The 16,526-nt window shown below is 71.5% G+C and overlaps 1 protein-coding gene across 1 annotated transcript; it reads right to left on the bottom strand.

Moving 5' to 3' along the window:
* Nucleotides 1–571: 571 nt before the first annotated feature.
* Nucleotides 572–4,354, bottom strand: PPP1R1B (protein phosphatase 1 regulatory inhibitor subunit 1B). The gene is made up of 8 exons (XM_059830452.1): nucleotides 4,274–4,354; nucleotides 3,159–3,219; nucleotides 2,645–2,667; nucleotides 2,083–2,158; nucleotides 1,770–1,898; nucleotides 1,103–1,171; nucleotides 747–896; nucleotides 572–660 (listed from the first exon to the last, which is right to left on the bottom strand). The coding sequence occupies exons 1-8, from the start codon at nucleotides 4,352–4,354 to the stop codon at nucleotides 572–574; spliced, it is 678 nt and encodes a 225-aa protein (XP_059686435.1).
* Nucleotides 4,355–16,526: the final 12,172 nt, after the last annotated feature.

Consider the following 16,526-nt stretch of genomic DNA (forward strand, 5'->3'; position numbering starts at 1 on the left):
AGCGGGGTGAGGGAGAGACCATTCCCCACGGTGCGGGGGGTGTCCCTGGTGGCAGCTGGCTCTGACCCCATGGCGCTGCCCCATAGCTCTCTGCTCTCGCCCCCCAGCCCCGCCCCCCCCCGCCCCACACCCCCAGGCTGTCGCCCCCCAGACACGGGGGTCAGGGCCCCTGCTGCCCCCCCCGCGGCCGCAGCCCCCCAAGCAGGCTCCAGCCTCTCTGTACAGCCGTTTATTGCGGGCGGGGGGCTCTGCTCGATGGGGGGCCGGGGGGGGCCAGGCCCTGCCAGCACCCGGGGGACCCGGCCCCGGCTCCTGCCCCGGCAGCCGGGGGGGCGCGAGGCCTCGCCGGGCCCTCCCGCGGGGGTCCCCGGGGATGGGACCCCCGGCACCGAAGCGGGGCGGCCGTGGCCGCGCGTGGGGCCCGGCGTGGCACGGCGTGGCACGGCACACGAAGCGCAGGCAGGGCAGGCAGCGGGCGAGGGGGGCAGCCGGGGCGGCGGGGGGACGCTGGCGAAGCTGCTGCGGCCGTGGGGGGCAGCCGGGGCGGCCGGTGCCCCGTGCCCGGTGCCGGCTAACTGGTGCCCAGCGGGAAGGTGGGCGAATGGCGCTCGGTGCCGATGGGGCGCGAGGGCACCTCCGCGAAGCCGACGTGTCGCCGCTCTGGGGAGGGAAAGGCGGCGGCTCAGGCGCGGGGCCCACCGGCACCGGAGCTGCCGGGGATGGGGGGCGGATGACACCCCGCGTACCCCCGGTGCCGCCGTCCTCCTGCTCCCGTCCTGCCTCCTCCTCGTCACCCTCCGCTCCCTCGGGGTCCTCGGGGATCTCCGACACCGTCAGCGACTTCAGGTCCTCCCCGCGCTCCTCTATGCCGCCGGCGAAGGACACCTTCTGCCCGCCTGCGGGCAACGAGGGCGGTGGCCCCCGGGGACCCCCGTGCTCCGAGGTGACCCCGCTGCCCGCACCCTGGCCCGGGCAGCGCAGGAGGGACGGGACCCCGAGCCCCGGCACCCACCAGCATCCCCGGGCGAGGGGGCTGCAGCGGGTGGGTGGGCAGCCACGTCCCCCCGCCATCCCCGTCCCCCCGCCGTCCCCATCCCGTTACCTTTCCGCTTGTGTGCCTTGGGGCCGGCGGGGAAGAAGCTCCGCTCGGCTCTGGCCTGGCTCCCTGGGGCTTCTCGGGCGGGCGGCGATGAGCCGGGGGCAGAGGAAGGCACGCGCGGCACCGGAGCACCGCCGGAGCCGGCGACCAACACGTCAGCCAAGCGGCCGGGGGTCCGGCTGGCGTCAGCGCGGCCGCGGCGGGGGACAGAGACACTGCCCGGCGGGGGGACATGGCGGCCTCCGCGGCCCTGCTCAGCCCAGGGCGAGCGGGCAGCAGGTCCAGGCAGCACTGGCAGCAGCTAGTCTGTCCCCCCCTGGGCACCCACCCTGTCCCCAAGGGCTACAGGGGACAGTAGCACCCATCTCTGCACCCCTGGCCTCCGGCAGCCCCCTCCCCATGTCCTCACGGCTCTGGCAGCCTTGTCCCCATGTCCCCACATCCCCCAGGCTCCAGCAATCCTGTCCCCATGACCCCTGGGCTCCGGCAGCCCTGTCCCCATGTCCCCGCATCCCCTGGGTTCCAGCATCCCCGTCCCCATGTCCCACGTCCCCCAGGCTCCAGCAATCCTGTCCCCATGTCCCCCCAGGCTCTGGCAGCCCCGTCCCCATGTCCCCATGCCCCCCCCCAGGCTCTGGCAGCCCCGTCCCCCAGCCCACGTCCCCCTCACCAGGCTCGAGGGCGCTGTCGGGGTCACAGGCGCGGGCCAGTTCATGCTCCCCGTCATCGGCCTCCCCGTCGGAGCTGTCACCCCCGGCCAGGCCACTCTCCAGGTGGGACTGCACGATGCGCTGCACCGCTGGGGAGGTGCCGGCATCAGGACCCCGCTCCGGGCACTGGGTGCACTGGGAGCACTGGGGTTTCCCCATGGAGCCACGTGGCACCAGGAGAGGCGTGGGGGTCTGGCGTACCCGGGTGCCCCCAGCCCACCCCACGCAGCCCCCGTGCCTCAGTTTCCCCATTCAGACGGTGCCAGCCAGTACCTTTGAGCGAGGGTGGCGTGTAGGCACACGGGTTGGTCCTCTTTGGTTTAAGCAGGCAGCCCTCGCCTGAGGCGCGCTGCGGGAGGGAGCAGCGTTGGGGACAAGGTCCCGGCGTTCCCCCGCGCCGGGGGCCACCGTGGCCTCGGGGAAGCCAGGCACCCCGTGGGGAGCTGGGTACTGTGACGGGGGTCTCGTGATGGGAACCCCGGGTTAAGGATGCTGCGATGGGGGTCCCGCAGTGGGCACCCAAGGCGGACCCCCCCTCCCGGGGACAGGGACCCTGCCATGGGGATCTGGCGTTGGGGACCCTGGGGTGGTGTCCCCGTGATGGTCACGAGGCAGTTTGCACCACGGCCAAACCCCACAGCCTGGCTTGGCTCTGCGTCCCCGTCCCCGCAGCGCCGGCGCCGTGTGCCCGTGCCGGGCAGGAAGCCGATAAGCGCCTGGGACAGGCTGGGACAGGGCGGCGGGTGCCTGGGCTGGGCCCCGATAACCCCCCGGTGCCCGGGGAGCCACGGGATGGGGGAGCAGGGCTGCCCCGGGGGTCCCGGCGCCCACTCACCTGGTAGGGCAGGGACTCGTCCTCTGGGTCGGCAGCGCCGGGGAGAGAGGGGTGAGCGGGATGGGGCTGCCGGCACCCAACGGGGCTGGGCAGGTCCCTGCCCACCCCCGGACCCCCGCTCCAGGGGGGTTACCCTGCCTGCCAGGGACCTGCCACCATGTCCTGTCCCACCACCATGTCCTGTCCCTGCCACCCCATCCTGTATGTGACACCCCATGCCCTCCCTGCCACCATGTCCCGTCCCTGGCATCCCATACCATAGGTGACACTGCATCCCATCCCGCCACCATGTACCCTCCCTGCCACCATGTCCTATCCCGGACATCCCATACCGTGCACAACACTGCATCCCATCCCTGCCACCACGTCCCATCCCTGGCCACCCCGTCCTAGGAGTGACACCATGTCCTACCCCTGCCACCACCTCCCACCCCTGGAGCAGATATCCCCTGCCACCACATCCATCCCTGCCCCGTGTCCCATCGCGTCCCCGGCCGGTGCCGGTACCGCTCACCTGGGGAGGAGTGCTCGGAGAGCTGGAAGAGCATGGCCGGCGTGGGCCTCCGCCGGCGGATCTGGGGCACAGCGGGGTGTCACCGGCCGGGGACACCCGGAGTCCCCTGTCCCCTGCCCTGCGCCCCAGGGCCGAGACCCCCGCACGCACGTGAGCGTGTGCGGGCAGGGAGCATGCGGGGCTGCACGGGGGGGGCACCCAACCCGGGGCTGCCATCAGGGAGCAGGGGATGGGGGCACCCAGCTGCAGCCAGGGCGGGGGTCCCCGGGGTGGGGGTCTCTGCTGAGCCGGTGCCACTGAAAGGCGCAGTGCCCCGCAGAGGGGCCACGGCCCCATCCCGGGGTCCCCATGGCATCCTCAGTCCCTCCCAGCTCCACGAGAGCCCCAGCTCCTGCCCGGCCCCTCCGCAGGGGCTCTGGGTCCGGCGGACGTCCCCTCGGGCCGGGCACAACTGGCTGGGGGTGGCTGCACCGTCCCCCAGCATGTCCTGTCCCCTCCGTCCCATCCCTTCCCTCCTGTCCCATCCCTGTCCCTGCCCTGTCCCCCTGCTCAACTCTCCCTCTGCGGGACCGTGGCTCACACAGGGACCTTGGAGCTCTCTCGTCCCGTCCCCGTCTCTCCCCCGTCCCATCCTGTCCCCACATCCAGTCCCATCCTTCCCATCCCGTGCCCTGTCCCCTCTGTCCACTTCAATCCCCCTTGTCCTGCTCTCCCCGTCCCATCCCATCCCTCCCACCCTCTGTCCCCTCCATCCCCCATCCTGTCCCCACTCATCCCCCTTGTCCCATCCCTTGGGTCCCATCCTGTCCCCCCCCGTCCCGTGCCCTGTCCCCTCTGTCCCTCCCGATCCCCCTTGTCCTGCTCTCCTGGTCCCATCCCATCCCTCCTGTCCCACTCCGTCCCCATCCCATCCCATCTGTCCCCATCCCTCCTGCGGAACCCAGCTCACACCGGCACCTTGGGGATCGCCCATCCCCTGGTCCCCTGCCATCCCTCCCGGTTAGGCCGGGGGGTCCCTCGTCGCTCCGAGGTCACCGGCAGCGCTAGCGCTGCCGGTGACCTCGGAGCGACGAGGGACCCCCGGCGTGACCCCGTACCCCGATGTCTGCCCTCACCATCTCGACGGCGCGGGGGTCCAGCTGGCTGGGGGGTGCCGGCACCGAGAACTGGATCTTCTTACGGTCCTTGGGGTCCATGGCCTTGACCAGGCGTCACCGCCGCTGCCGGAGAGGGGGTCTCTGCCGCCGGTGCCGAGCGGAGTTCGGTAGCACCCGGGGCTCCGTACGGCGAGGACTGAGAGCGGCGGGAGGTGGAGAAGGCAGAGCCGGTGAGGAGGAGGAGGAGGAGGAGGAGGAAGGAGAGGGAGGGAGGACACGTCTCCTACCAGGCGCTGAATTATTCATCCCCCCGGGCAGGGGGGCTGAGGTCGCGGTAATGAGCCCTTGGGGAGCCCCTGAAGGGGTTCAGCCAACCCGGGGGGGGGCCCTTAACCCCTTCCCTGCCGGGGGGGTGGCCCCCGACTGCGGTGGCCAGGTGGGACGGGATGGGACAGGGATGGGAACGGCTGCCTCCACGTCAGTCCACATCCCTTGTGCCTCAGTTTCCCCACAGAGCCGCAGGCTGGGCAGGGGACAGGGGCACTCTCACCCTTGGAGGGGCAGCAGGACCCCCCCCCCCAGCTGCTCTGTGCCCCACGGGCACCCCACTCCCACCCCACAGGACAGGGACAGTGCTCCTTTGCGGGTGGGATCTCTCAGGGGATATGGCCAGGGACATCCGCGGAGACACGGGACCCCCAAAACGTCCCATCGCCTGTGTGCCGGGGCTCCCCCCCCGCAGCTGCAGCCCCAAGGACACCGGGGTGTGCCGGAGGCAGAGGACTGTGCCCTCGTCTGGGACTGTGCCCGGCTGCCCCGGCTCTGCCCCGGCTCTCCGTGGTTTTCCTGGTGGAAAATTCCACCAAACCCAAAGTTTCCCCCTGGGGAAGTGGGGGCTCAGTCCCCCCGGGCGCAGCCCTGGGCACCGCTCAGCACCCGTGCTCGGCACTGCACGTGCCGGGCTCTGCCGCGGCCCTGCCAGGAGGGACCGGGCATCAAGGGCACCTCTCCCGGCCCCACCGGTGGGGACAGCTGGGGGGTCCCCATGCAGGGGACAGTGGGGTCACCAGCAGCCGGGTTGGTGGCACCTCTCCCCTTGTGGGGCGTCCCGGACAGGGACCGGGGCGATGCCGGTGGCGTGGGGGCTGAGGAAGCCGCCTCGGAGGAGGAAAAAGGAAGGGGGTGCCGGGAGCTGGCTCCGGCCCCCGGATCTCCCGGTGCTCCAACGGCTGCGGGTGGCCGCGGGCCAGCAGCCACCGCTCCAGCAAAATATTTACCCGAGTGGCACCGTGCCATGGACCAGCCTCCCGCCCGCCCGGCCCCACGCGGCAAAGCGCGGCAAAGCCCGGCTCTGCGCGGCAAAGCTGGGCTCTGCATGGCAAAGCATGGCAAAGCCGGGCTTAGCATGGCAAAGCCGGGCTCTGCATGGCAAAGCTGGGCTCTGCATGGCAAAGCATGGCAAAGCCGGGCTTAGCATGGCAAAGCTGGGCTCTGCATGGCAAAGCATGGCAAAACCGGGCTCTGCTCAGCCACGCTTGGCCCTGCGGCACAGCGCAGCCCCACGCGGCACTGCCCACCCCGGGTGGGGACGGGCACCAGCAGAGCCCGTGTCCCCATGGAGGGGACCGCGAGGCCGAGCTGGGGGGACAGGGTGAGGGGTCCCTCGGTCACCCTGTGCCCAGGCTGGCCCCGCGCTGGGGGTCCCGGTGCCAGGCTCTGAGCATTGTCCCCATCCCTGTCCCCATCCCAGTGTGGGACCCGAGTCGTTATGGCAACAGGTTCCCGGGCGCCTTCCCGCTGCCGTTCCCGTTCCTCCCGCCTGCGAAGGCGCCGTGCGAGGGGGTGGCCGGGCCCCCTCCCTTCCCCGCGCTGCGGCAGCGGCAGCACCCGCAGCCCCCCGGGATCGGCACGCGCCACCTGCGCCTGCACCCACACAAGCCTGCACCCGCGGGTGGCACCCGCAGCTCGGCACAGGAGGGTACTGCACCAGGCCCGGCAGCCGGCACCATGCTGGGGAGGGGATGCGTGCCATGCGGCTCCGGACACACATGTCCCGCACATGGCCCCGCTCTTCGCCGGGTCAGCCCCATCTGGCACCGTGGGCACCCAGGCAGCTCCGCGGCGTGCAGGGGCAGAGCTACCAGCGCTCGTGCCGTGGCGTGCCATGCCGTGCCCATCCCCGTGCCGTGTGGCGGGGGCTGCAGCTCCACGCAGCAACGAATCCTCCTGCAGAGAGAGTAAAAATAGCAGCAGGTTCTGGGAAGCGGCGCTCGCCGCCTCGCCCCCCACCAGCGGGCACCGGCGAGGAGCGGGAGCCTTCGCCTGCCGGCGGAGCGACGACGGGGCCGTGGGGCCGGGCACGGCGGGGCCGCGGTGTCAGAGGGGCAGGGTGCTATGGGGCTGGGGACCGGGCAGCGTGGGGGGACGGGGTCTGCAGGGACGGGGCATCGTGGGGATGGGGAAGCACTGGGGCAGGGGGGACGGGGCACCGCAGGGGTGGGACATTGTGGGGATGGGGCACCGTGGGGACGGGGCACTGTGGGGATGGGGCACTGCAGGGATGGGACATCGTGGGGACAGGGCACTGTGGGGACGGGGCACTGTGGGGACGGGGCACTACAGGGGTGGGACATCGTGGGGACAGGGCACTGTGGGGATGGGGCACTGCAGGGATGGGACATCGTGGGGACGGGGCACTGTGGGGACGGAACACTGCAGGGGTGGGACATCGTGGGGACGGGGCACTGTGGGGACGGGGCACCGTGGGGACGGGGCGCCGCAGGGGTGGGACATCGTGGGGACAGGGCACTGTGGGGACGGGGCACCGCAGGGGTGGGACATCGTGGGGACAGGGCACTGTGGGGACGGGGCGCCGCAGGGGTGGGACATCGTGGGGACAGGGCACCGTGGGGACGGGGCACTGCGGGGATGGGACATCGTGGGGACAGGGCACCGTGGGGACGGGGCACCGCGGGGTCGGAGCACCGTGGGGACAGGAGGACACCGGGACACCCATTGCCCGGTCCAAAGGGTGAGTGTCGGGGGGGCGGGGCCTGGGCGGTGAAGTGGGCGGGGCCAGGGGGTGGGCGGGGCTCGGGCGGTGGGTCAGTGGGTGCCGGGGCCCCCCAGGGTCCCCCCCCCCCGGTGTCCCCCTCCGGACGCCTCGGCCCTGCGGGAGGGGGTGCCCAGGGGGCCACTCCCGGGGTCCCCCCCCCCAGCTCCCCCCGGGCTGTGCACCCCGAGCCCCCCCCCGCGCCCCAGGACCCACCGTGGGTGCAGCCCCCCCCGGCTCAGAGCCCCCCCCCGGAGCTGCAGCGGGGGCGGCCGGGTGGGGGCCGGTGCTCCCCCGGGTGCAGAGGAGGTGCCGCGAGTGGGAACACGCGTGGGAACACGCGTGGGAGCCCGGGGGGGGGGGGCGGGGGGCGGGGGGGGGCGCAGGGGCCTTAACCCCTTCCCTGCTGGGACCCCCCCCAGCGACAAGCCTGGGGCGCTGCAGAGGGGAAGGGGGACCTGGGGGTGACCCCCTCCCCAAATGGGGCTGCGTGGGGGGGCCTGGGGACCTGGCCACCCCCACGGTGGCACCCCACTGCTCCGCTGCCAAGGTCGCTGCCCAGAGCGGCTAGGCAGCACTGGGGGGGGGGGCACCCCCTCTGTGCGATGGGGAAACTGAGGCACTGAGCAGTGCTGATAGGACTGGGGGGCTGCAACCCCAAATCCCCACCATGATGGGGGGGCTGCAACCCCGTAACCCCACTACGATGGGAGGGGGACTGCAATCCCCTGTCCTCAGCATGACGGGGGGGCTCCAACCCCCGCACGATGGGGGGGGGGGGGCTGCAACCCCGTATCCCTGGAAAGATGCAGGGGCTCCAACCCCGGTGCGAGGAGGGGACGCGTCCCCGTATCCCCGGTGGGACGGGGGGCTTTGACCCCACACCGCCGGCAGGACGGGGGGGCTGGTGTCCCCAGCAGGGTGAGGATAGGTCCCATCCCCACACCCCAGCAGGGTGGGCAGGGGGCTGTGTCCCCATGTCCCCCTGGGCTGGGCCTGGCACCCGTGCCCTCGCCAGCCGGGCCATGCCCATCGGCGCTGCGGCACGCTGCCGGCAGATGTCATCCCCGGTGCGGCTGGCATGGCGGTGCCTGGTGCTGGCATGGCGGGGCCCAACGCTGGCATGGCCACCCTGGTGTTGGCACAGCCGCGCGGCGAGCGCAGGCCTGGGCACGGGCTCAAGGGCTTTGGCACGGGGCGGACGGAGCGGAGCCGGAGCTGGAGCCATCCCGGTTGGCAGCCGCCAGCTGCCGGCCCACGCCGAGCCTCGCGCCTGCGCCTCAGGGTGCTCCCGGCCGGGCTGGGACCGGGGGCTGCCATCGGGGCTGGGGTTACTGGGGCGTCCTGGGCCAACACCCCCAAGGTGGGCACCCACCCGGGCAGGGGGATGCACCAGCTCGGTGGGGTCTGTGCCCACGGAACGTGGTGCCGGGGTCTGCCTGCGCCGGGGAGGGTCTGAACGATTAAAACCTTGGGAGGGACATGGGGGGCTGCAAGTCCGGCAGTCCCCAGGAGGGTGGGGGTGCGGCGGTGAGACCAGGAGAGGAGAGGCACCCCGGGGGTCTCCTCTTGCTGGGGGGACGTCAGTGGCGGCCATGCCTCAGTTTACCCACCTGTAGCACGTGCCCTTCACAACCCGAGCCCCTTCCCCAGGGAGGTGGGACCCCAGGGGACCCGAAAGCCCATCCCGGTGCCCCCGTGGAGCCCTGTCGGGGGGGGCTGCAGGCAGGGGCTGCCAGCCCTGCTCCCCCCCACCCCTTCCCCATCAATGAGACCCTCCCGGGGAGGGGGCCCGGCCGGCGCCCGGCCGCCAGCACAGCCCAGTTTGCTGCCTCCATTCCCAGAAGAAAGAATAAAGTTAAAACATCTGTTAATTTATAAACCAATTTAACCATGACTGGTTAATAAATAGCTACCAGCTGCCAACCCCCACCCTCCGCCCGGGCGAGGGGCGCGCGGGGAGCCGGGGACGCGCAGCCAGCCGGGCTCGCGCGCCCTCCCCGCGGCCCCCCCCGTGCCATTGTCACTTGGCCCAGTGGGGGTGTCACCAGAGTCCCCCGGGGATGCGGCTGCACCGGCCGCATGCGGGGCAGGCGGTGGCTGCATGGCGAGGGCCCGGGGTTTGCCGGGGAGAGCCCAGTGTCCGCGGGGAGGGTGGCACGGCCACGGCGTCCGGTGCGGGGGGGTCCCGGCAAAGGGGGGCGTGTGTTTGGATAGGAGTGTGTGTGTGTGTGCAAGCACGTCTGTATGTGCCACAGATGTGCATGTGTGTGCATCCATGTGGGCATGCATGTATGTGCACGGGAGTGTGTGCATGTTTATGCGTGTCCATGTGTCTACGCGCACCAGGGATGTGCATGTGCGTGTATGCGCACAGGAGTGTGTGTGTGTGTGTGCATGCGTGTATGCGCCAGGGATGTGCATGTGTGTGCGTGTGTGTGTGCCAGGGAAGTGCATGTGTGCACAGGAGCGTGTATGCGCATGTGCATGCATGTTTGTGCGTGCGTCCATGCACAGGAGCGTGTGGGGTGCCCATGCGTGTCCCTGCCCCAGCAGGGCCGGGCGCTGAGGGGGGGACTCCCCGTCTCTCCTTGGGGAGCTGCTGTCCCCCCGGGGTTGGGGACCGGTGACGCGTTCCTTGGCGTGTGCCGGGCCCAGTGTGGAGCATCCTCGGTGCATGTGGATCCAGGACGGATGTGGACGGAGAAGGGCCTGGCCCCGGTGCTGCGGTGAAACCAGGGATGGGCACGGCGAGGGCGCCGGGTGGCGGGGTCCCCACTCTTGCCCCCCAAACCCCGCTCCCAGCCCCCCGACCCCTCTCCCCCTCCGAGGGCTGGAGGGCGCAGCAGGGTCGCAGTGCCCGGGCACGAGCCCCTTCCCGGCTGCGCGCCCCGACACGTGTCGCAATAGTAATGTAATTTGTACGTTAACAATGGGCAGCTTGAGGTTTATATTTAATTACAACGTTTGCACCAACCTGAACTCACCCTTATTCATCAATAATGCATGGGTTTGTGTTTATCGCTGCTTAATTAATCTGTGCTTACGACAATTAAAGGCTTGCAAAATCCCCAAAGGTGGCGGTGGGGAGCGGCTGCGCGGTGCCGGCGTGGTCACGGTGCCAGCGTGGTGGTGGTGCCAGCGTGGTTGTGGCGGTGGTGGTGCCGGCGTGGCGGCGGTGGCCGGCAGGAGCTGGAGCAGCTGCAGAGCGGGGTGCCCCCCCCCCAGGTACCCGCATCCCTGGGGGCCTCCCCACGCCAGGAGGGGCCAGGCACCTCCCGGGCGAGGCGAGAAGCTGTGCTGCGGTGGGGAGCACCGTGCACCCGCTCCCCAAGGGGACCCCGCTCCCTGCCTCAGTTTCCCCAGGAGGAGGCAGCTGGGGCTACCGCAGCCACCGGCGCACAGAGCCACCGTGCCCCCGCCGGGGATGCGCCCTGCACCCCCAAACCGCCCACATCCCTCCTCCCCATCGCCTTTTCCTTCGTTTTCCCTTTTCCCTCCCTGTTCTCCGTCCCCTCGCCCCCTCCCACCTGCCGGGGCCGGGGGTGCCGGTGCCCCCCGAGCCGGGCAGCGTGGCCAGGCCGTGCCAGGCCAGCTCTGCGCCTTTAAGCGCGGCGTGGCGCGGCTGTCCCGGATCAGCCGGAGCGCCTATTAAAATTTTATGCGAAGTGTAAATGGGCCAGGTCTCCAGCTTCCCGCTCCCTCCGAATGATTTATTACTTGCAAATACCACAGAACTAATTAGTATAGTAATTAATTAATACGAATTTGCATATTTGCATGTGCAATTAGTGCAGTGGAGTGATTACTCTGAAAATGAGAAGTTGGGCTTGTCAGATGGTAGTGTGAACTGGAGTGGAAAAGCCTCGTGCAAATGAACCTGGGCGGCGGCGGCGGCGGCGGGCACGCGGCGGCACGCGGCGACACCGGCCCCACGCCGCGGCGGGAGGGCGCGAGGCCCCACGCGTGGGAGACGGGGGGGCCCGGCCCCGGGGACCCCTCCAGCCCTGGCCTGGCCCTGGGCCCCTGCCATGGGGACCGCTCCATCCCTCGGCCATCTCCATGGCGACTCGCCGTGCCAGGCGCATCGCCATGGCAACGGGCCGGGCCACGCAGCCTCGCCATGGCGACTGTCGTCATCGGCGCCCTGTCGCCATGGAGACACCCCCCCCCAAATCCACTCCCTGCCGCCCCCCCCCCCGATGGCTCGGGGTGTTGGGATGGGGGCCCCGCTGCTCCCCCAGCTGGGGGTCCCCAAAGCCACCCGGGATGCGGGATGAGGGTCCCCAACGTCCCCAGGGATGGGAGGCCCCAGAGCACCCCAGGATGGGGGCGAGGGCCCCAGAGAGCCCGACACCGGGGGCCCCCCCAGCGCCCTGGGGCTGGCAGGGACAGCCGAGCCCCCCAAGGGCCGGTGGCCCGAGGCCCCCCCAGGGCGGGGGTCTGGCACCCCCAGCCCCACAGCCATGAATCTGGCCCTTCGCCTTTGTCCCTCTTGCCACCCCGGTCCCCCCTTGCCCGTGGCCCCCGTGCCCACCCACCCTGCTGAGGCCTGACGCCACTCAGTGCACTCCTGGGAGGGCCACCGGCTGCCTCCCCCCCGGTTTGGGGACATCATGGCAGAGGGGCGCAGGCGAGCGGGGCAGGGGGGCGATGGAGGGCGATGTGGCTGCGGGGAGCCCCCGCCACCCCCGCACGCCACGTCCCCCTGCCATCGCGCCCCACCGGCTCCCTGAAACGGGCCCAAGCGGACGCCATCTGCCGCGGGGGGGCCGGGGGCCGGTGCCAGCAGTGCTCGTTCAGCCGCGCCGTGCCCATGCCGGTGGCACCAGCGGGCTGCTCGCCGGCCCCCTGAGCCCCCCCCGACCCGGCTGGGGCAGCCATGGGGGGGATGCAGCGGCCACAGGGGTCTCCTGTCCGCTCCTGGGCTCTTGTGACATCACAGTCCAGGCGTTTTGATGTCACAGTCCATTTTGACCTCAACAGGGCAGCCTTATGACCTCACCAGCCGCCAGCTCCGCTGGTGGCACAACGGCAGCCCCCTCCCGCCCCGGATCCCGGGCCGGGGCCCCCCTGTCCCAGCCCCCCCACTATCCCCAGAGAACATCTGACCCCGGCAGGGGTGAACCCAGCGACTGCGGGGTGACGATGGGGGCACGGGGACACACACAAATCCCCTGGGGCCACCCGTCCCCCCACCCCGGGACCCTCCGTCCCCAGCCCCGCATGCAGCCACAGCTCCGGCAGTTTCCCACCGGACAATTCCCGGGGTGTCGTTTGCCTAATTAACAGCGTGCGTCTGAAAAACCGCGTGACAAGCCCCCGGCCCACGAGCGGCAGCGGGTGGGGGGTCCGGCTGCCCCAGGGGCAGGATCCGGCCAGGGCGGGTGAAGCAGCCCCGGTGAGGGCTTCACTTGGCACCAGCACCGCAGTCCTGGGGCCGCCACAGCATCTCCCTGTCCTCCTCTAGCGAAAGAAAAGAGGGTTCGCTAAAAGCCCCCCCAGTCCCGGCTGAGTCAGGACTGCCCCTTTCCTCCCTCCGTGCCTCAGTTTCCCTCCACCATCAGCTTCCCTCTCCCAGAATCCCTGACCCGCCCATGACCCCGCAGTCCCCATTTCAGGGACCTTTAGGGACAGGGGGACGGGCAGGGCACCCACACCCCCGTCCCCCAGAGACCCCCCACCCACAGATGGGGCCCTGCTCACCCGGTGACTGGAAGATGCCCAGGGATGGGTCCCACGAGGGAGAGCAGCTCCGGGGACCCGACCCAGGGCCACTTCGTCCCCGAAGGCTGCGGGGATGGGGACGGGGACGGGCTGGGCTCCCGCTCCCGCCGCTCTCCTCCCCTCGGCTGACATTCCCCGGCGGTGGCTCCGCCGCGCGTTAGCGCATCCATCTCTCCCCAGCCTTCACCTCCCAGAAATATTGCAGCGCGGAGCCGGCTCCATCTGGCAGCGCGGCCCCCGCCTCCCCCCGCCGCCGCTCGCAGGGAGACGGCTTCTCCGCTCGGGCCACGGACAGCTCGGCCCCACCGAGGGGAGACGGGGACCCCGCTGTCGAGGGGGGCCAGGTCGGGTGCCCCCCAGCCCACGCTGGGGAGGGACGGCGTGGCCTCGCCGAGGCAGCCGGCTGCGGTGCCACGCACCGGCCCCATGCTGGGGATGCGGCAGCCGGCTGAGCCCCGGCAAACTCGCTCCACGCGGGGCCTCCAGGAGCCGCCCTGGGCCCAGCTGGCTCCCAGCCGGGTCCCGGCATCACCCAGCGCCCAGCTCCCACCCCCAGCTCTGCCGGTGCCGACCCGCTTCCGTGTCCCCGCCGTGTCCCTCCGGATGCCACGTGTCCCCCGCCACCCACCTCCGGGATGGAGCCGCCACCGTTCCAGGCAGGGTCCCCATTCCCATCCGTCGCCTGCCTGCCAGAGGGAGGGAAGGGACACGGAGGATGAATTTTGGAGGAGGAAAGAGCTTCACGCACCAGCCAACCGTCCGGCTGTGCCCGCCGGGCAGTGAGCCCCAGGGAACCCGGCTGGGGTGGCCGGGGACCGGAGGCAGCCGTGCCAGGAAAGCCGGTCCTGGCACACGAGGAGCTGCAGCAGGATGGGGACCAGAGACGCGGGGTCGCCAGGCCCAGCTCCCCCAACCCCGACCTCCCAGGGCAGGAGAAACCCCCCCACCCAGCCCCTGCGCCCAAAGGACCAGCACCCAGCCCTGCCCCTGCTCCCACCCTGCTTTCCCCAGCTGTGCCCGCTCCTGGGTTCGCCCCGACCTCGCCTCCTCCTGCTGCCCAGGGCAGCCCCATTTCCCCAGGGGCCGGATCCTGCTCATACAGCCCCCGTGCCGTGGTGCTGGGAGCCCCGCTCACCACCCTGGATGAACACCCCCCGCTAAAGGTACCCGGGAGCGGGACGGGGCTGCCCCTGCCCCGCTCTGCCCTGTGCCATCACCAGCCGCGGCAGAGGGGACAGCACGGGGACGGCACCGGGATCCCTCCTCCTGTCCACGCCGCGGGCCATGTCCTGGCACAGACCGGCCGAGGGCCCCGGGCACCGCCCCGGCCCCGGCACAATGCAGCGGTTTGGGTTTTCATCTCCCTGCTCCCCTTTCATCTCCTCTCCCCGTTTCATGTCTCCACTTTCTTCTCCCTCCAAGCGCTGTGCATGCTGATGAGGCTCACGCCCGCGCCCACCCTTGCCGCTCGCCGGCTGCTAATTAGGCTGTAACGGATGCACCGGGCCAGGGGCTCGCGGCTTCCCCCTGTCCCTGTCCTTGTCCCCGCACAGGCCAGCCTGGCCGCTCACGCCGCAGCATCTCCTTGGCCTCGGCCAGCCCCGGTGCCCCCGTGGGTCCCCCACGGGCTGCAAGCCTGGTGCCGGGAACCGGGGCGCCACCGGCTTCGCTGCCCCGACGCCGGGGGGTGCAGCTGGGCGGGAGCGGGGCCGTGCCGCCCGCCGAGGACTGGGGGTGCCCTGGCCTGGGAACCGAGGGCGGCGGAGTGGGGACTTACCCAGAGCTGGCAGGAACGGGCAGTGCCGGCGTGCCACAGGCACCGGGCGAGGGTGCGCTCCTGGGGCACAGTGATGCCCGCCCAGCACCCGCCTGCAAAATGAAGATGGCAACAACAGAGGGAGCCGAACGGTGCTGCGGGGAAGGGCTGCCGTGTGCCGGGAGGCTGCCCAGGAATCGGTGCCCCGGCGCGGCACCGGCACCGGCACGGCTGGGGTGGGCCCTGCCTCCCCGCAGGCCGGCTCCAGCCCAGGTGCCATCTGCTCGGCCGCAGCCGTGAGTGACAGTCGGAGGGTTCGGCAGCGGGAGCGTGCGGGGGGGATGCTTGCCGCCGGTGGAGGCCCCTCTGTCACGTGCCAGCCCCGGCACCTGCACCGGGGGAGTGGGCGACGCCGATGCCACTGGCACAGACCCGGCGGCCGGGCACGGCCAGCCCTTTGTCTGCGTGTGGGCACAGCCCCGGCCCCCACTGCCACCATGTCCCGGCCGTGCTCACGCCACGGCCTTGCCACTCTTGCCGGCGGTGCGTGACCAGCACGTGCTGGTGTGTGGCACCCTGCACCCGCTGCCCCTTCCCCTGCCCGCACCCCTCGAGACGGGCAGGTCCAGGAGTGCGGCGCTGGGTGATGGGATCCGGCTGCCGGGGACACAACACACCCGCGATGGACTCCCCGGCCCCGCTGCTGCCCGCCGCCGGTTTGCAGGCACGAAGGAAATGGCAGCCGCGATTTCTGGCTGCACACGCACCGCAGCGGGGACAGATTTGGAGGCCGCGGGTGACAGGGCGCTGCCGGGCCGGGGCGCAGGGCCGCGGCAGGTGAGGAGGCGCCCGGCAGACAAAGGCCTCGCCGGCTGCGCCACGGCATGGCCAGGCCTCCGACACCGACACCGTGGGACCTGCATCGGTGGGGGGCTTGGACCCCGTGTGCATCGGGCAGGGCGCGCGTGTGCCTGTGTGTGCAAGCGTGCGTGTGCGCGCACGTAGGTGTGTGCCGAAGGCTGGCTGCGTCTGTGCGCGCTGGGCTGTGCCGCGGGGCTGCAGAGAGAGACTGGCACGGCTGTGCGGCCGAGGGGGTGCCGGTGGGGGCCACGGGGCGGCGGGCAGCCGGCGGGGCCATGTGCCGCCCGCGTGGGGACCCGCGGCCTCACAACCACCAGCCCTGCCCACGCCCGCACCTGCAGCCCCCTGCCCGCGTCAGTGCGGCCGAACCGGGCACCGCCACCACCACCGCCTCCCCCGGGCCCTGCCCGGCCGCAGCCCCCAGCCCGCGCCAGGCCCTCGGCGCCGCAGCCATCCCTACTCGGCTGGTGGCTGAGGGTGGGGACGGACCCGGGCGAGCCGCCGCGGCATTTTGCGGCGAGCCGCAGATGCCAGCTCCCGGTGAGGGTCCGCTCAGCGTCTCCCCCCTCGCCCTGGTGCCCACCGGCCGCCCTCGACACGCTCGGCCCGGCCGGGATGGCCGGTTTCCCCCACCGCCCTGCCGCTGGCTCCATTGTTCAGCGCGGCCCCGCCATCGCCTGCATCTCGCCCGGGTCCCATTTTGCGGCGTGTAGGCAGAGCTGTAGATTTGGAAGAGGTTTTTTTTTTTGTTTTTTTTTTTTTTGAGTACAGAGTGACAGATGGCGAGTCCTCCTTCCCCAGAGAGACAAATCTCCCTGAATGCAAGCGCATGTCAATCATTAGCTCTCATGTGATAGCTCTCGCGCATGACGTGC

This window comes from Gavia stellata, chromosome 28 (assembly GCF_030936135.1).
Source record: "Gavia stellata isolate bGavSte3 chromosome 28, bGavSte3.hap2, whole genome shotgun sequence".
Lineage (NCBI taxonomy): Eukaryota > Metazoa > Chordata > Aves > Gaviiformes > Gaviidae > Gavia > Gavia stellata.

What these genes read in the sequence shown, in the direction of transcription:
- PPP1R1B (XM_059830452.1), bottom strand. Translation starts at nt 4,354, where the DNA reads ATGGACCCCAAGGACCGTAAGAAGATCCAGTTCTCGGTGCCGGCACCC. An exon ending in CGACAGCGCCCTCGAGCCTG is followed by an intron (nt 1,172 to 1,769) that starts GTGAGGGGGACG and finishes CCGCCCGAGAAG; the next exon opens with CCCCAGGGAGCCAGGCCAGA. An exon ending in GGAGGACGGCGGCACCGGGG is followed by an intron (nt 661 to 746) that starts GTACGCGGGGTG and finishes TTCCCTCCCCAG; the next exon opens with AGCGGCGACACGTCGGCTTC.